We start from the raw sequence: 16,825 nt of genomic DNA, 5'->3' as shown, positions 1-16,825 counted from the left end.
TTATGTATAATTCTTTAGTTAACTGAAGTAGAACCATTAATGTGTGTAAACATATCTTCTAAAGTTTGTTTAAAGGATAGTCATCTTTTTTATTCTCTGAAAGTGTTATGTGACTTCATACTTTCATAACTTTAAATATGCAGAAGAAAGAATTTTGAGGGGAATTACATCAGATTTTTATTATATTTTTCATTTGTTATTGCATTTTATTCTTTAGTTTCATATACATAATAATTTCTAACCTAACCAGAAAACCAAGATTTTTTTCAATCCAAACTTAACTAGATGTGTGTTATTCTGCTTCTTTTTCTTGCTGTAATAAATCACTGTTAATTCTGTGAGTGGTCTAGAATAACTGGAAAGCAATCATTGCAGCCGAAAATAATCAGGGGTTTTTACATTAAGAGTGTATTTTTAGTTTTCTAAAAGTTTACAATTAATTTCTTTCTGTGATGAACTTTTTTTTTTCCTTGTTTAAAAACAGTTCACTGTGGGAAAGAATTTTTTCCTGGGTGATGAAATGATTGAAATCTTTACGGTATCCTTGGGAAGAGAAAACAATGATTTCTAAGCAACCTAGGAAGAGTTATTGGTTACACTAAAGAATATTCATGGATTTTATGAGAAGGCTATGGTGATCTGTGTAAAACTTAAGAAAATCATGGCTGCTTTGGCAGAAATAGCAATTTATTTCTTAAAAGCAAATCTATTTTAACTGCTTCTACATAATTTTTTCTGTTTGGTGCTGGAAAAAGGATATATTATCTAACATATAAAAAACTCATATAAGATTATAACTTAAGAAATAGCAAGTCTTTCATATGCCTCAAACATTGTGAACATTAACATGTAATGTTTTTATTTTCTTGTAAAGCTAACACATTTACAATTTTTTTTTAAAGGCAAATCCTCCTCCAGTACTGGTCAACACAGATAGCTTGGAAACACCAACTTATGTAAGTTCCATTTCCTCCCCACATTTAAGTAATTCTGCCTTTCCTGTTCAGTTTTTGATACAAATACGAAGACCATGGCATTGTTTTCTCTAACACATTTCTCTTAAGATGTTCTGTCACTATATACTACAGCTGTAATTGCTATAGTAAATTAAGTATGGTCCTCCTTTGGTTATTTTTTTTCCTTATGTAAAGCAGAAATTTTGAAATAGAAATTCATAATCTAATTCGGAAATTATGATGGCTAACTTTCACAAAAGGTTGTCTCTGACCATTGGTTGCTTACACAGCGCCGTATATTTAAATCATTTTAGAAGTCTAATTGAATGACTAGATTTTTAGTAACCAGGTTTTTTTTTGTGCATTCATATATACGAAAATAATTAGTTATAACTTTGTAATTTTAAATTGATCAGGGACAAAAGTCCACTTGTCGCATAATTTTATTATATGAAGGTTCCAGAATAGATAAATCCATAGTTAACTGAAAGTAGATTAGCAGTTGCCGGGTGGTGGGTGTAGGGCAGAATGGGGAGTGACTGCTAATAGGTACAGGGTTTGTTTATGGGGTAATAAGGATGTTCTGGAATTAGAAAGTAATGATGATGGCACAGCTCTGTGAATAAACTAGAAACTACTGAATTGCATACTTTAAAAAGGTAGATTTTATGATATGTGAATATCTCAACATAATTTGTTAAGGTAAAAAAGTAGAAAAAGGTGAGTAATAACAAATGCAAATTAAAACAATACATCTTAAACATTATGTTATCAAAAGAGCAAAAAGTTTGTGAGTACATTCTGCTGGTGACAGTATGGGGTAAAAATATACTGCTACATTTTTGTTAAAGTTTAAGCGGATAAAACTTTAGAAAATGCCGTAATTTCGTGATGAGTGAGTCTAAAAACCATTTTTTTTATATTTTTTCTTTTTGTATTGTATCTAAGAAGCCATTGCATAATCTGACATCACAAAGACTTACAGTTCAGTTTTCTTCTAAGAGTTTTATGGTTTTGCTTTTAGATTTTGGTCTTTGATTCATTTTGAGTTGATTTTTGTATAATGTGAAGTAGAGGTCCAACTTCATTCTTTTGTATGTGGATAGCATCACTGTTTGTTGAAAAGACTATTCTTTCCACATTGAATGGTCTTGGCAACCATATAGAAAATCAGTTAACTGTAAATATATGGGTATATTTCTTTAATTCCTTTCAATAATGTTTTGTAGTTTTCTGTATACAAGTCTTGGAGTTCTTTTGTTAAATTTATTTCTAAGTATTCTCTCTCTTTTTTTTTTTTCCTCTTGAGACAGAGTTTCACTCTGTCACCCAGGCTGGAGTGCGTTGACACAATCTCAGCTCACTGCAACCTCTGCCTCCCAGGCCCAAGATGATCCTCCCAACTCCCATGTAGTTGGGAACACAGACACGTGCCACCATGACTGGCTATTTTTTTTTTTTTTTTTGTATTTTTGGTAGAGATGGGGTTTTACCATGTTGCCCAGGTTGATCTCGAACTCCTGAGCTCAAGTCATCCAGCCCGCCTCAGCCTCCCAAAGTGCTGGGATTCCAGGGTGAGCCACCATGCCCAGCCAGTATTTTATTCTTACAATGCTGTTATAAATGAAATTGTTTTATTTTCGGAGTTTTTATTGCTAGCATTTGGGAATATAATTGACTTTTAGGTGTTTATCTTTTATCCTACAACCTTGCTGAACTCATTTATTACCTCTAGTAGTTACGTAGTTTGAATTTTCTATATACAAGATCATGGCACTGGCAAATAGAGATACATTACCTCTGGATGCCTTTTATTTCTTTTTTTTTTTATTTTAAAGGAGGGAAAACTTCAGGATTTTATTTTTTGTTTTTTGGATTTTTTTTTTTTAATTTCAGTAAGTTTTTAGGGAGCAAGTGGTGTTTGGTTACATGAATAAGTTAGTGGTGATTTCTGAGATTTTGGTGCACCCATCATCCGAGCAGTGTATACTGTACCCAGTGTGTAGTCTTTTATCCCTCACCCCACTCCCACACTTTCCCGAGTCCCCAAATGCCAATGTATCATTCTCATGCCTTTGCATCCTCATAGCTTAGCTCCCACTTATGAGTGAGAACATACTATGTTTGGTTTTCCATTCCTGAGTTACTTCACTTAGAATAATAATCTCCAGTTCCATTCAGGTTGCTGCAAATGCCATTATTTCATTCCTTTTTATGGCTGAGTAGTATTCCATGGTGTGTGTGTGTGTGTGTGTGCGCACCATATATTTTTTATCCACTCATTGAAAAATGGGTATTTGGGCTGGTTCCATATTTTTGCAATCGTGAATTGCGCTGCTATAAACATACATGTGCAAGTATCTTTTTCATATAATGACTTATTTTCCTCTGTGTAGATACCTAGTAGTAGAATTGCTGGATCAAACAGTAGATCTACTTTTAGTTCTTTAAGGAATCTCTGTACTGTTTTCCATAGTGGTTGTACTAGTTTACATTCCCATCAACAGTGTAAAAGTGTTCGTTTTCACTGCATCCACGCCAACATCTATTTTTTTTTATTTTTTTCTGATGACCATTCTTGCAGGGGTAAGGTAATATCACAGTGTGGTTTTGATTTTCATTTTCCTGATAGTGATGTTGAGCACTTTTCCATATGCTTGTCACCCATTTGTGTATCTTCCTTTGAGAATTTTCTATTCATGTCCTTAGCCCACTTTTGGATGAGATTGTTTTTTTCTTGCTGATTTGTTTGTTTGAGTTCCTTGTAGATTCTGGATATTAGTCCTTTGGGAGAAAATCTTCACAATCTATACTTCTGACAATCTGTAGGTTGTCTGTTAACTCTGCTGATTATTTTGCTGTGCAGAAGCTTCTTAGTTTAATTAAGTCCCATCTGCGTATCTTTGTTTTTGTTGGATTTGCTTTTGGGTTCTTGGTCATGAAGTCTTTGCCTAAGCCAATGTTTAGAAGGGTTTTCTGATGTTATCTTCTAAAATTTTAATGGTTTCAGGTCTTAGATTTAAGTCTTTGATCCATTTTGAATTGATGTTTTTATAAGGTGAGAGTGAGGATCCAGTTTCATTTTCTACATGTGGCTTGCCATTTATCCCAGCACCATTTGTCAAATAGGGTGTCCTTTCCCCACTTTATGTTTTTGTTTGCTTTGTCAAAGATCAGGTGGCCGTAAGTATTTGGCCTTATTTCTGGGTTTTCTATTCTGCTTCATTCTGTGTGTCCATTTTTATACCAGTACCATGCTGTTTTGATGACTATAGCCTCATAGTATAGTTTGGAGTCAGGTAATGTGATGCCTCCAGATTTGTTCCTTTTGCTTAGTTTGGCTTTGTCTATGGAGGCTCTTTTTTGGTTCCATATGAATTTTAGGAATGTTTTCTCTAGTTCTGTGAAGAATGATGGTGGTATTTTGGTGGGAATTGCATTGACTTTGTAGATTGCTTTTGGCAGTATAGTCATTTTCACAATATTGATTCTACCTGTCCATGAGCATGGGATGTGTTTCCATTTGTTTGTGTCATCTGTGATTTCTTTCAGCAGTGTTCTGTAGTTTTCTTTGTAGAGGTCTTTCACCTCCTTGGTTAGGTATATTCTTAAGTATTTTATTTTCCTTTAGCTATTGTAAAAAGGGTCGAGTTTTTATTTTTATTTTATTTTATTTTATTTATTTATTTGAGACAGTGTCTCACTCTGTTGCCCAGGCTGGAGTACAGTAGCACAATCTCAGCTCACTGCAACCTCCGCCTCCTGGGTTCAAGCGCTTCTCCTGTCTCAGCCCCCACCCTACCCCACCCCTTGGCCCCTGCCCTGAGTAGCTGGGATTAAAGGCGTGCACCACCACACCTGGCTAATTTTTGTATTTTTAGTAAAGTACTCGGTGCTACCTAAAAAGCCCCCTTTCTGTGCTGCTTAGAAACCTACATCATGAATTGGCATTAAATTAAGCACCAGGAATATTTACTGAGCACCTACCTTGTGAGGAAACTTAAAGGTGAAAAATCTCAGATTCCTTAAGGCAGAAATCATAAGGTCACAGTATCAGAATTTTACGTTAATGCCAAAAGGGCCATATAAGCACACTCATTTGGAAATGTTTTCAAAAATAAAATTTTAGATTATTTAGAAATAAACAAATGAACAAAAATGGAGCTCAATGCAGCTAGCAGTTGTGGGATTTGGCCTAATCCATATGCCAAGGAAAATTGGTAAACTTTGAGGTTTCTAAAAACAGAATAGAGTAAGCATAAATTGAGCATTCAACTCAAAAATATTTTTTAGAAAATCAAAGGAGTAAAGAACAGTTAAAAACAGAAAGTAATACCATGAAATAGATTCATCAATAATGTCAAAACTGCTTATTCAATAAAGACTGATAGACTTTTAGCAAGTCTTGAGCAAGAAACAAGATGATACAAATAACCTTTAGAATAAGAAAGGGGATATTGCTGCAAATAAAAATTTTACTCGTAACAAAGGACTTCCTGTCAAGTGGGCGTGATATACACATGGGTAACCCTCCTGTACTCTAGATGCACAGACATGATCAACACATCTCTTGAAGTTACTCCTCCTAAACTGAGATAAAGAAATTTTACGTGTGTGTGTGTGTGTATGTGTGTGTGTGTGAGAGAGAGAGAGAGCGCAAGCAAGCGAGCTCCTGGGCAACATAGACCCCATCTCTATGAAAAACAAAAGTAAACAGCCGGGCGTGGTGGCATGTGCCTGCAGTCTCAGCTACTCAAGAGGCTAAGGCAGGAGGATCACTTGAGTCCAGGAGTTTGAGGCTGCAACGAGCTATGATTATGCCACTGCATTCCAGCTTGGCTAACAGAGTGAAATCCCAACTCTCTCTATATAAATCCCTTTATAACATATAATCTCTAAGAAGAAAATGTCTATAGATGAGAAAGAAGAGGGAACAAAATAGTAATAGGGTTTGAATCTAGGAGAATCACAAGAGTTAAGAACCCAAAAGGGTAGTAGAGATGGGCTTCAAAAGTTCTCAAGGAAGAAACTCCTGGTCCCTATGTTAGACCTGAATTAAGGGCTACTTTTTATAGTATGGTTAAGAAAGCAAAGTAGCTTATGTTGGTTTTGTTATTTCTCTTGTGGTTATCTGTCATTGCATAACAAACTACCCTGAAGCTTAGTAGCTTAAAAGAACAACAGTTCATTTTTTCTCGTAATGAATTGGATGGCTCTGCTTTACATGGTGTGGGTTAGGGCACTGGACAAGGTTGGGAGGTCCAAATAGCCTTATTCACGTGGCTGATAGTTGGTGGTGCTGACTGCTGGTTAAGAGTCTAGCTGGGGCTTTTGGCCAAGGGTTTTGGTTCTCTGTTGGTTAGATCTCCCTGTAGGCTGTTTGAGTTTTCCTCATGTTATAGCTGCTGGGTTCTAAAGAAAATATATTCCAAGCAAAGGCAAATACTATCAGGCATCAGATGACCTAGTCTCAGAAATCACACAGCATCATTTGTGCCACATTTGTTTTTAGTCAAAGCTAGTCACACGGCTTGCCTAGATCTAATTGGAGAGGAAAGAGACTCCTTTTGATGGTAGGGTGATTTAGTTATATTGCAAAAGAATGTCTGGAATGGAAGATGTGAGCCATCTTCAGAAGTAGAATTTAACACAATCCGCATTTGATTTAGATAGAGTTTTGCCCAGCCTCATATCACGAGACATTTTAAAGGAAGGATTCAAACCCATGTTCGTCTGACTCCAGGGACTTGTTTCACCAGTGGCCTTTACTGTAGGAGTTAACTTCTTTCAGGAGAGACTAGGAAATAAATTGGAGGGAGATAAATTGTGACTAAGATATCTTGAATGGTGACTGATTTTGACATAAAACATGTAAGTGAAATTTGTGACCGAGGAAGCACAAAATTCCAGATGTCGAAGTGGAAAATTGCAGGATATGTAATGGAAAGAGCAAGTCGTTCACGGAAAGGGTTGGTATTAAGGCTTATGAAGAGGTGAAGAATGAAGGGGAGTGGTACATTGGGGTCAGTTCATTCAAAGACATGATTACCAAGCCATAGAGTTTGGATATTTCTAGGAAGGGAGAGTTTTGAAAGTTTTAGAGGAATTATGTTATGGGCTTTAAAAAGATCCAGCTGTTGCCAGGTGCGGTGGCTCACGCCTGTAATCCCAGCACTTTGGGAGGCCGAGGCGGGTGGATCACAAGGTCAGAAGATCGAGACCATCCTGGCTAACATGGTGAAACCCCATCTCTACTAAAAATACAAAAAATTAGCCGGGCGTGGTGGCGGGCACCTGTAGTCCCAGCTACTCGGGAGGCTGAGGCAGGAGAATGGCGTGAACCCGGGAGGCGGAGCTTGCAGTGAGCCGAGATCCCACTACTGCACTCCAGCCTGGGCAACAGAGCGAGACTCCATCTCAAAAAACAAAACAAAAAAGATCCAGCTGTTTAAAACACAGTGATTTGGGCAGTGGGGAATACTAATCTAAGCAATTAGGCAGACTGCATCGACAGTATTCCTTTCCAGAGGAGGTTTAACAAGGCCTGAAGAAAGGTATTAGAAATGAGAGTGAAGAGGTGATGATTTTCAGAAAAATTAAAGTGTTCAAATCAGAAACAGTTGGTAACTGATTAGATGTGTGGCTCAAGACAGAGAAGGATCAGAGGTTGAAACTGTTAAAAGCTGAATGTACCTATCCTGGATTTGAAAGTCATGATACCACGAATGTTGTCAACTCATTAATCACATTTGTATTCTTCCATTCCTTGAAAATCTTCCCCAGAATTATTAAAATGAAGCTATTGTGTTTGATTACTGTCGCATTTAACAGGTTTTCATTAATAAATCGTACAAAAATTTTGCCTTGCCATTTCGGATTTTACACTCTTAAGTTTCTGAGCTGCTTTTCTTTTCCCCTGTAGGTTAATGGCACAGATGCAGATTATGAATATGAAGAAATCACACTTGAAAGGGTAAAAGCTATTATCTTAATCTGTTGTTTTAAAGAACTTTGCAGTATACTGCTTTTTCATACAGAATCCAAGGGAGATCTCTCAAAAACAGAACTATATGATATTTTCTAAGTTCCCAGTTCATAAAATTGGCCAAGGTATTTTCAAAACATTTGCCTTTTCTTTAGTAACCTTATTTTTTTTAATAAACTTTTTATTTTAAAATAGTTTTAGATTTACAAAGAAGTTGTAAAGATAGTCCCAAGAGTTTCCATTTACTCTGGATTCAGCCTCCTCTATTGTTAACATCTCATATTACCAGAGTACATTTATTTCAACTAAGACACCTGTATTCATACATTATTATTAACTGAAGTCTCTATTTCCTTACTTTTTATATTATTCTCTTCCAGAGGCCCATCCAGGAATCTACATTACGTTTAGTTCTCCTGCCGCCTTAGACCCCTCTAGATTGTGATAGTTTCTCAGATTTTTCTTGCTTTTTAATTTTGTTTATATTGTTTATATGCATATGCTAATGAAGTGTTGTTCGTATTAAGTAGTATACTAGTAACATGGTCATATCAATTTTCTTTTCTAGCAAAATAACCATACTTCTAACAGAGCTGTATTAAAAACTAATTATGGTATACTCCCCCAGTCAGAAAATGACTTAAGGGTGCAATTCAGATGTGTAAATTTTCTTAAGATATGTTTTTCCCTTAAGAATACCTGCACTCAACGCCTGTAATCCCAGCACTTTGGGAGGCCGAGGCGGGTGAATCACTTGAGGCCAGAAGTTCAAGACCAGCCTGGCCAACATGGCAAAACTCCGTCTCTACTAAAAATACAAAAATTAGCCAGATGTGGTAACACAGACCTGTAATCCCAGCTACTTGAATCAGGAGAATCGCTTGAACCCAGGAGGCAGAGGTTGCAGTGAGCCGAGATCGCACTCTAGCCTGGGTGACAGAGCGAGACTCCGTCTAAAAAAAAGAACAAAGAATATCTGCATTCAATTTTTATTGTATGTTATAATAGTAATGCCACCTTATCTGGCTAGCATTTTATGGAAATTTAGTGTTTCACACAAGCAGATTTCTTAAGTAACTAAATGTGTGTATATTCAAGACTAAAATCCTAGATAATTAGATTTGTTTATATTGGAATCAAATCTGAGAAAAATAAATCTGAGAGAGTCTCTTACATGTATATCTTTATTGCCCTCTACTTAAATTCGGATCACCTGCTCAAGTTAGGTGGCTACTGGAGTAATATTCAAGTAAGCACAGTATTAATGTACTGTACATATTTTAATATAGTAGTCTGTGATGTCTCCTAACTTTTTGTATTATTGATTTTTTATCCTTTCCCAGGGCCTTTTAATTTTAAATTCCTTTTGTTTAGTCAGGACTATACATTGTATTTTTCACTGGTTGAAGAACTTGAGTACCTAAGTAATTTGGTAACCTCCCATAATCCACTGGTACTGTTCTTAAGATTCAGGTAATTCATGAAGCTAGATTGAAAAACTTTTTTTATTAAAATAGAATTTTAAGACAGATGGTGGTAGAGTGAGTGTTTACACTGTTTAATACGAACAGTTAAATGATAGGTCCACATATATTTGCTTACTTGAGTCACCTGAAATTCAGTTAGAACATTCTTCAAGAAATAAACATTTTTTAATACCTTGCTTAAATCAATTATTTTTAAAGGCTTTTTGTAGCAGTCGAACCCTTTCTGTGAAGAAAATATTCAGAAATCTTGTTTCTCCAGTTCATAAAACAAGCAAAAAGTAGAGCTGCTTTGGCAAACTTTACTTTGCTGTCAAGAAAATTCACCAATGTTAAGCTCTCAGGTTGGACTTACAGTCAGTATGAAAAAATGCGTTTTGCTAATCGGGTATACTGGTTAAACATGTCAAGGACTGATGGCAGCTATCACTTAGCAGCTACAATTTGGTCATTTAAAAATAAGCTGATGTCAAGTCAGCAGAAGAAAAGCACCATCGCCACCCCCTTTTTTAAAGGCTAAAACAGTACATGGGTTTTACCTACTCAGAAATAACAGCGGGAAGATCACTTCAGCATTTGTCTCTTAGGAGAGATGTGCCCTACCAAACATGGCTGAGGTGCAGTCTGAAAGAAACAGACTTATAGTGACACCTCTGCAGATGGGTGACTAATCCAATGACAAGTTGCACATACTTTTAAAGAAAGAACTGTGGAGTATACTTCAAAAGTCCTTGGTGTATTTTCTTGAACCTCACCTGTTCAGCAGTAATGCCTCTGAAAGGACTTTCCTCCAGAACAAGTCCATTTAATTTAGAATCTTTATATTACTCACCCATATACCTTTATTTGTCGTGTTCCTTATGTTAGTACAGTTTCTGCGTCCTTTAATGACAGGAACCTGTCAATAAAGATAAATCATATTCAGTCTCAGTTTTTTTTCTTCTATCCTCAGGGAAATTCAGGGCTTGGTTTCAGCATTGCAGGAGGTACGGACAACCCACACATTGGAGATGACTCAAGTATTTTCATTACCAAAATTATCACAGGGGGAGCAGCCGCCCAAGATGGAAGATTGCGGTATGTTTTGCGCTTTTTATTGTGATGCTGAATCCACTTTGTGTATTTTTCTTGAAGCAGACTGGATAAGGGATAAATACAAATAACAAACACTATCATGATAACTAGCATAGGGTAGATGCTTTAACAACATTCAAGTCAATGAATGAGATGATTATGGTCTAAGCATTGTGTTGCTGTTTTCATTTAGACTCCAGTTTTATCTTAGATATTATAACATTTTGAATAATAAATTTGGTTGATGGTTTAAATGTTTGTGAGCATATTTATAGAAATCATGAGTTTCCCTTTGTGTTTTCAAATACACTCACAGAATATTTTCCATTTCCTCTCTGGTTGGGAAACATGTATATAAACTTATTTAAGATACAGAGGATAGAGGATCACACATCCATGTTGAATCCCACACCACAAAGACTAAAGTATATGCAAACTTTAAATAATATATTTTCTTAATTGACTAGATGAAAATAACATTTGTCTCTGTTTAAATTTAGTGTTCCATTTTGGAAGATATATTTTGCAAACTGATTTTTTGGGGGTCATAAATTATGTCATTTTTCCTATTTCCTTGTTTGTTGTTAAAATAGCCTGAAGTTTTAGGACTAAAGAGTTTATATAGTCTTGTTAAAAACAGCATCTTATTTTAAGGATGTTGGTACCTTAATGCAGTTTTTCAATTTCTAAGCTTTAGTTCTCACTGGATATGACAGGTGGTATATTAATGAAATCAAATATAAAAATTAATCATTTGACCATTCATGTAAATGTAGACATTTACTTCCTGATTCTGTTAGATATAGAAGCTTGTCAGGACCAGTTTTAATATTTTAATTATGTTTTGTTTACCCTCTCTACCCAATTTGAGATGACCATCTTTTTTTTCCTGATGGAATACCATGCAATCAAAGAGACCAGAACTAGGGAAAAGGCTAAGATTAGGAACAAATCAGACTTTTAAAAAACATAACACCATGGCAAATTATAAGTTCTTTACCTACGAAACCTTTGAATTAAGTGACCTAATCTTTATATAAATTTCGAAAAATAACTTCATTGTTTTATGACTAATATATAGGTTGGAATAGGCACTCAGAAAATTATTTTTAGTTTATCTCAGTTTTCACACTACCTCTGTGACCTTAAACTCGTGATGTGAGCCTCAGTTTTCTTATCTTTGAATCACAGCTCTGTCACTTCTTATCTGGGTGGCCTTAGGAAAGTTATTTAAATTCTTTGCGCCTCAGTTTCTCCATCTGTAAAATAGGGATTAAAATATATCTTAAGCTTACAGGTGACATGAGGGTTAAAATACCAAGAAAGTGCCTGGCATGTGGTTAGTGCTAAATAAATATTTGCTATTTACACAGAATAAGCATGCAGGAAGTATACAAATGGTAGCTGTAATTATTATTTAACATTTTTATATAATCTGTTATTTTCACTGTTTCTTTTGTTCCTTTTGCTGGCCCTTGGGAAATGTTTGTATTTGTTTATATTAGTTTTTGATACACTTTCTTCATTTGTGTTTTCTGGAATTACTCCAGAATTATTTATAATTCTCTTTACCTTAAAAAAGAAGTAACAAAAAATTGGTAAAGTGGAAAATTAATATTTAAATTATATTTAATTTTTATTTTTAATATTTAATTGTTTTCTCAGGGTCAATGACTGTATATTACGAGTAAATGAAGTAGATGTTCGTGATGTAACACATAGCAAAGCAGTTGAAGCATTGAAAGAAGCAGGGTCTATTGTACGCTTGTATGTAAAAAGAAGGAAACCAGTGTCAGAAAAAATAATGGAAATAAAGCTCATTAAAGGTCCTAAAGGTATGTGGTAAGTCAAACTAAGATAAATCTTTAAGAAATCTCTGAGTTAAATATACCTATGAACTTTATCTGTAACATACATTCCAAGATTAACAATATTAGTAATACTCTACAGAACTTGAGTGGATTTTAATTTCTCTGTTATTTCTACTGATTTTTGTCTTATGTAGCATTTTAGAATATTTACATTTCTACCAAGATTGCAGCATTTGAAAAGTTCCTTTTTTTGCGGGTTTTTTTTTATTTTTTGAGGCAGGGTTTTGCCCTGTCACCCTGGCTGGAGTCCAGTGGTGCAGTCATGGCTTCCTGCAGCCTCAGCCTCCTGAGCTCAAGCGATCCTCCCACCTCACCTTCCCAAGTAGCTTGGACTACATGCACACGCCACCACACTGGGCTGATTTTTTTTCTTTTTTGTAGAGACGGAGGTCTCCCTGCATTGCCTAGGCTGGTCTCAAACTCCTGGCTGAAGCAGTTCTCCCACCTCAGCCCTACAGAGTGCTGGTATTACAAGTGTGAGCCACTGCACCTGGCCCAAAATTCTTATGTTTATTGATGTATACTTTTATACATTTTACTGCAGTGAGCATATATATAAATTTATGTTTTTTATGATTTTTATATTCAATATTTGCTCAGCGTGTTTTTAAGAGTTTTTAAAAGTAGGGAACAAAATATCTACTTGTTTTATAAGTGGATTTGTCCCTATTTGTATTAAGTATTCTTATATTGAAGACTTATAGCATTAAAAGAGTGAAATATTTGTGTCCTTGAACACTTTGAAGTTAAGTATAGTATTGATATTAACTTGTGATAATCTACAAAGTACTTTAAATGCAGATACACAGGCTAAGTTAGAAGAAGTGTTTATAATATGTATTACGAGCAGTTACATCTGCAGTAAAGGACTGTTAAGATGTGATTGCTGAATTTTTAAAACATTGATGGCTTGAGGATAAATGGAAATAGTAGTTTCAATATGTGGCTTCATGGAAGAGGGAGGATGTCAACAAATGAAAAAGGAATGGAGAGCTGAGAAATTATCTGATATTGAAGCTATGGGATTTAAGAATTACAGAAATTCCTTACTTAAAATTGTTAATTCATAGAATATTGAAAAAGAACAAAGGTATTCACATTTTTAAAGCATGTTGGTTCTACCCACCACCACCAGACAATGTTGTTATTTCTTCTCAATAATTTTATTCTTGTGAAAATATTAAAAGTGTAGGTAAGCATAATTTTGATGGAGACAAAAGTAAAACATAATTTCGCAATGTCACTTTGGAATAACAAGTGCATTTGCGAAAAGATATTAAGAAGGAACATGTGGGATAAAAGGAATCTATTCGTAACTCTAGGAGCAGCTATATTTATAAATGTCCCTTGATTGCAGAACATATACTAGTAGATAACTAAATAGATTCTTTTCTATTTTAAAAAATATTAGTGTGATGGAATTATTACCTTGTAGTTTTCAACCATTTCTTTCTGGGCTTAAGTTCATATTTATGGATGAGAATCTACAACTGTTTTCCAAACAGGTCTTGGGTTTAGCATTGCTGGAGGTGTTGGAAATCAGCATATTCCTGGGGATAATAGCATCTATGTAACCAAAATAATTGAAGGAGGTGCAGCACATAAGGATGGCAAACTTCAGATTGGAGATAAACTTCTAGCAGTAAGTATAAGAAATCTATTGTCTTTTAAATCATTTTGTTGTCTGTTTTTTTTCTGACAGATACTGGAATTTCTCCATACCAAAAAGGTCTAAATGATGTTTAAATTAGCAAATACTAGCCTTGCTGTATCAAATCCTAAAAAATGATTCTTGGTAATGTCTTTATTTGTCATTTCTGTTTTCTCGGCTAGCTCCTCCCTTTTCCTTTTATTCCTTTGTTGTTGTTGAAGGGTTGAGGGCTTGTATGCACAGAGTGTTTCATCATAATCCTTAGGTTTATAAAACAATGTCATCATTTGTTTATGCATGACCTTTTTTGTTTTACTTCACTTAATAATATAATGAAACCTAGTAACTACCCAGCCCAAGAATTAGAACATCAACCATTTTGTGTTTCTTATTCCTTTGCTTCTTAAAAGTTGTTTAATCAGGCCAGGTGTGGTGGCTCACACCTGTCTGTAATCTTAGCACTTTGGGAGGCTGAGGTAGGTAGATTGCTTGAGCCCAGGAGTTTAAGACCAGCCTGGGCAGCATGGCAAAACCCTGTCTCTACAAAAAATACAGAAATTAACCAGACCTGGTGATATACACCTATAGTCCCAGCTCCTTGGGAGGCTGAGGTGGGAAGATCACCTGAGCCCAGGAGGTTGAGGTTACAGTGAGCTGTGATTGTCCCACTGCACTGCAGTCTGGGTGACAGAATGAAAGCCCATCTCAAAAAAAAAAAAAAAAAAAGTTTAATTACATACATATGCCTAAATAATTTTGTTTAGTATTATTTGTTTTGAAGCTTTTTCAAAACACTATTGCACTGTATGAGACTTTCATCTCCAATTTTTTTTCCCTCAATATTGCTTTACTGAGGCTTACCCATATCATTGCTTAGAGCTAAAGTTCATTCATTTTATCTCTATGTAATATTCCACTGTATGTCTGTACTGCAATTTATTTGTCCAGTCTTCATCAGTGTATTAGTTTGTTTTCACACTGCTATGAAGAATTACCTGAGACTGGGTAATTTATAAAGGAAAGGGGTTTAATTGACTCACCAGCCTCAGGAAACTTACAATCATGGTGTGGGGTGGGGGAAAGCAAACACGCCCTTCTTCACATGCCAGCAGGAAAGAGACGTGCCAGCAGTGGAAATGCCAGATGCTTATAAAACAATCACATCTCATGAGACTCACTCACTATCAAGAGAACATCATGGGGAGCAACCTCCATGATCTAATCACTCCTACAAGGTCCCTCCCCCAACACATGGGGATCACAATTCAGGATGACATTTGAGTGGGGACACAGAGCCATACTACATCAACCAATTACTGTCTGAGTCCATGTTCCTTAGGGAAACGGAATCTGAAGAAAAGCTAATGTGCTAAGGTACTATTGGGATGTGTGATCTCAAGAAGGCTAGAGTGAGTGAAAATGAGGAGTGAAGCGGAGAACGAACGAGAGCCAGTAGAAGGCAGAATGTGTCTGAGCTGGCTGTAATTTTATAAGGTAGCTTGTTGCTTGCCATGTAGAACAGTCTTCTAGGCAGACACTGTAAAAACCATCCAGGCATCATAAACCTTACATCCAGCCATCTAGAGAAAAGAAAGAACGGTTTATCTGCTGGCGCCTTGTATTCTCCTGTCTCTTGTGTACCCTCTAGGGGTTATTTGTCCCAAGCTTTTGGATTGTGTTACCCGACTCTCCTGGGCACAGTTTCTAGGGAAGCCAGCTCCTGTACTCCATGGCCCAACACTTCACCCAAGCCCAAAAATGGTAGAGTTGCCGTGGTATAGACAAGTCAGACATAGGTTTGTGACATGTTGTAGCTTCCACTGTGTGGAACACATCAGCCATGCCCAGTCCCAGCCAGAAGAGGCTGAGAAAACTGGGAAGGGCAGGAGACAAGATGAAAGTAGTATAATAGTCAGGACTCTCCACTGAGCAAGCAGCCAAGGCCTAGCAGAATCTGAAAAGGCACATAAACTGGATCTGGCATAGTAGGAAGTTGGTTTTTAAAAATATATTTTAAGACTTTTTTTTTTGGTATTATGAATAATTTTCCTAGGAAGAGCTGCTGTGTGTTCTGGTGAACATGTACAAGAATTTTACTTGACTGTCACGGGATTATTGATTATCCTACTAGTAGCATTCTTTTTAAAAACCATCTTGTTGTTTTCCAGGCTGCTTGTAAAAATTTACATCAGCAGTGTATAAAAGATTCCTTTGTTCTACATCCTGTTTAGTACTGTTTATTGTTGCAAGGAGATTTTTCTTTAGTTAATGATAGGGAAAAGGAAAGAGCAGAGCTTGAACTATGTTTCTCTAACTTACCCTTTCACAGCTAAGATCACCACTCTTTCCTCAAACTATAACCAGTACCTTCTCACCATCACTCATCACTCACACACAAACACAGTCAAGACAGCCTTCTGTTGCCACTAGTTTTCTCACTTTTACTTTTTAATTTCTTGGCTACCATGTTTCCCTTTATGGTTTCTCTAGAACTGGTTTTGGTGGTAGGAGACAGCAACCCGTGCTGATACCATTATGGCAAGACTTATTCTCTCTTAAATCAACTTTTAGTGAGGCTTTTGTTCTCTTAATTACACTGGAATCATTCAATTCTCAGTCCTCGTCTTAACTGACTTATCTGGCTGGAGTTTGACACACTTTCCTCCTTCTTCTAACACTTTTTCATTTGCCTAATAGTCACCCTTTATCTTGGTATTTCTCTTCTTAGTAGCCACGCTTCAGTCTGTCTTTCTGATGTCTGGTGCCTCCTCATATCCATAACCTCTAAACATTGAAGTAATCCA

The 16,825-nt window shown here is 36.0% G+C and overlaps 1 protein-coding gene across 11 annotated transcripts in view; it reads left to right on the top strand.

Moving 5' to 3' along the window:
• The window catches only part of DLG1 (discs large MAGUK scaffold protein 1), a 271,361-nt gene that overhangs the window by 157,242 nt on the left and 97,294 nt on the right, over positions 1 to 16,825 (top strand). For 10 of the 11 annotated variants that reach the window (XM_024241216.3, XM_024241214.3, XM_024241212.3 and 7 more), the window contains 5 exons: positions 903 to 956; positions 7,879 to 7,929; positions 10,378 to 10,502; positions 12,165 to 12,334; positions 13,876 to 14,012. In XM_024241216.3, coding sequence (XP_024096984.1) covers positions 903 to 956; positions 7,879 to 7,929; positions 10,378 to 10,502; positions 12,165 to 12,334; positions 13,876 to 14,012 — 537 coding nt within the window. Of the gene's footprint in view, positions 1 to 902; positions 957 to 7,878; positions 7,930 to 10,377; positions 10,503 to 12,164; positions 12,335 to 13,875; positions 14,013 to 16,825 lie in introns of those variants that run through there. The other variant, XM_054551072.2, reaches the window with a different exon arrangement.

Source organism: Pongo abelii, chromosome 2, assembly GCF_028885655.2.
Source record: "Pongo abelii isolate AG06213 chromosome 2, NHGRI_mPonAbe1-v2.0_pri, whole genome shotgun sequence".
NCBI lineage: Eukaryota > Metazoa > Chordata > Mammalia > Primates > Hominidae > Pongo > Pongo abelii.
The sequence above is the reverse complement of the archived record's forward strand: the minus strand, read 5'-3'. Positions and strand labels throughout refer to the sequence as shown.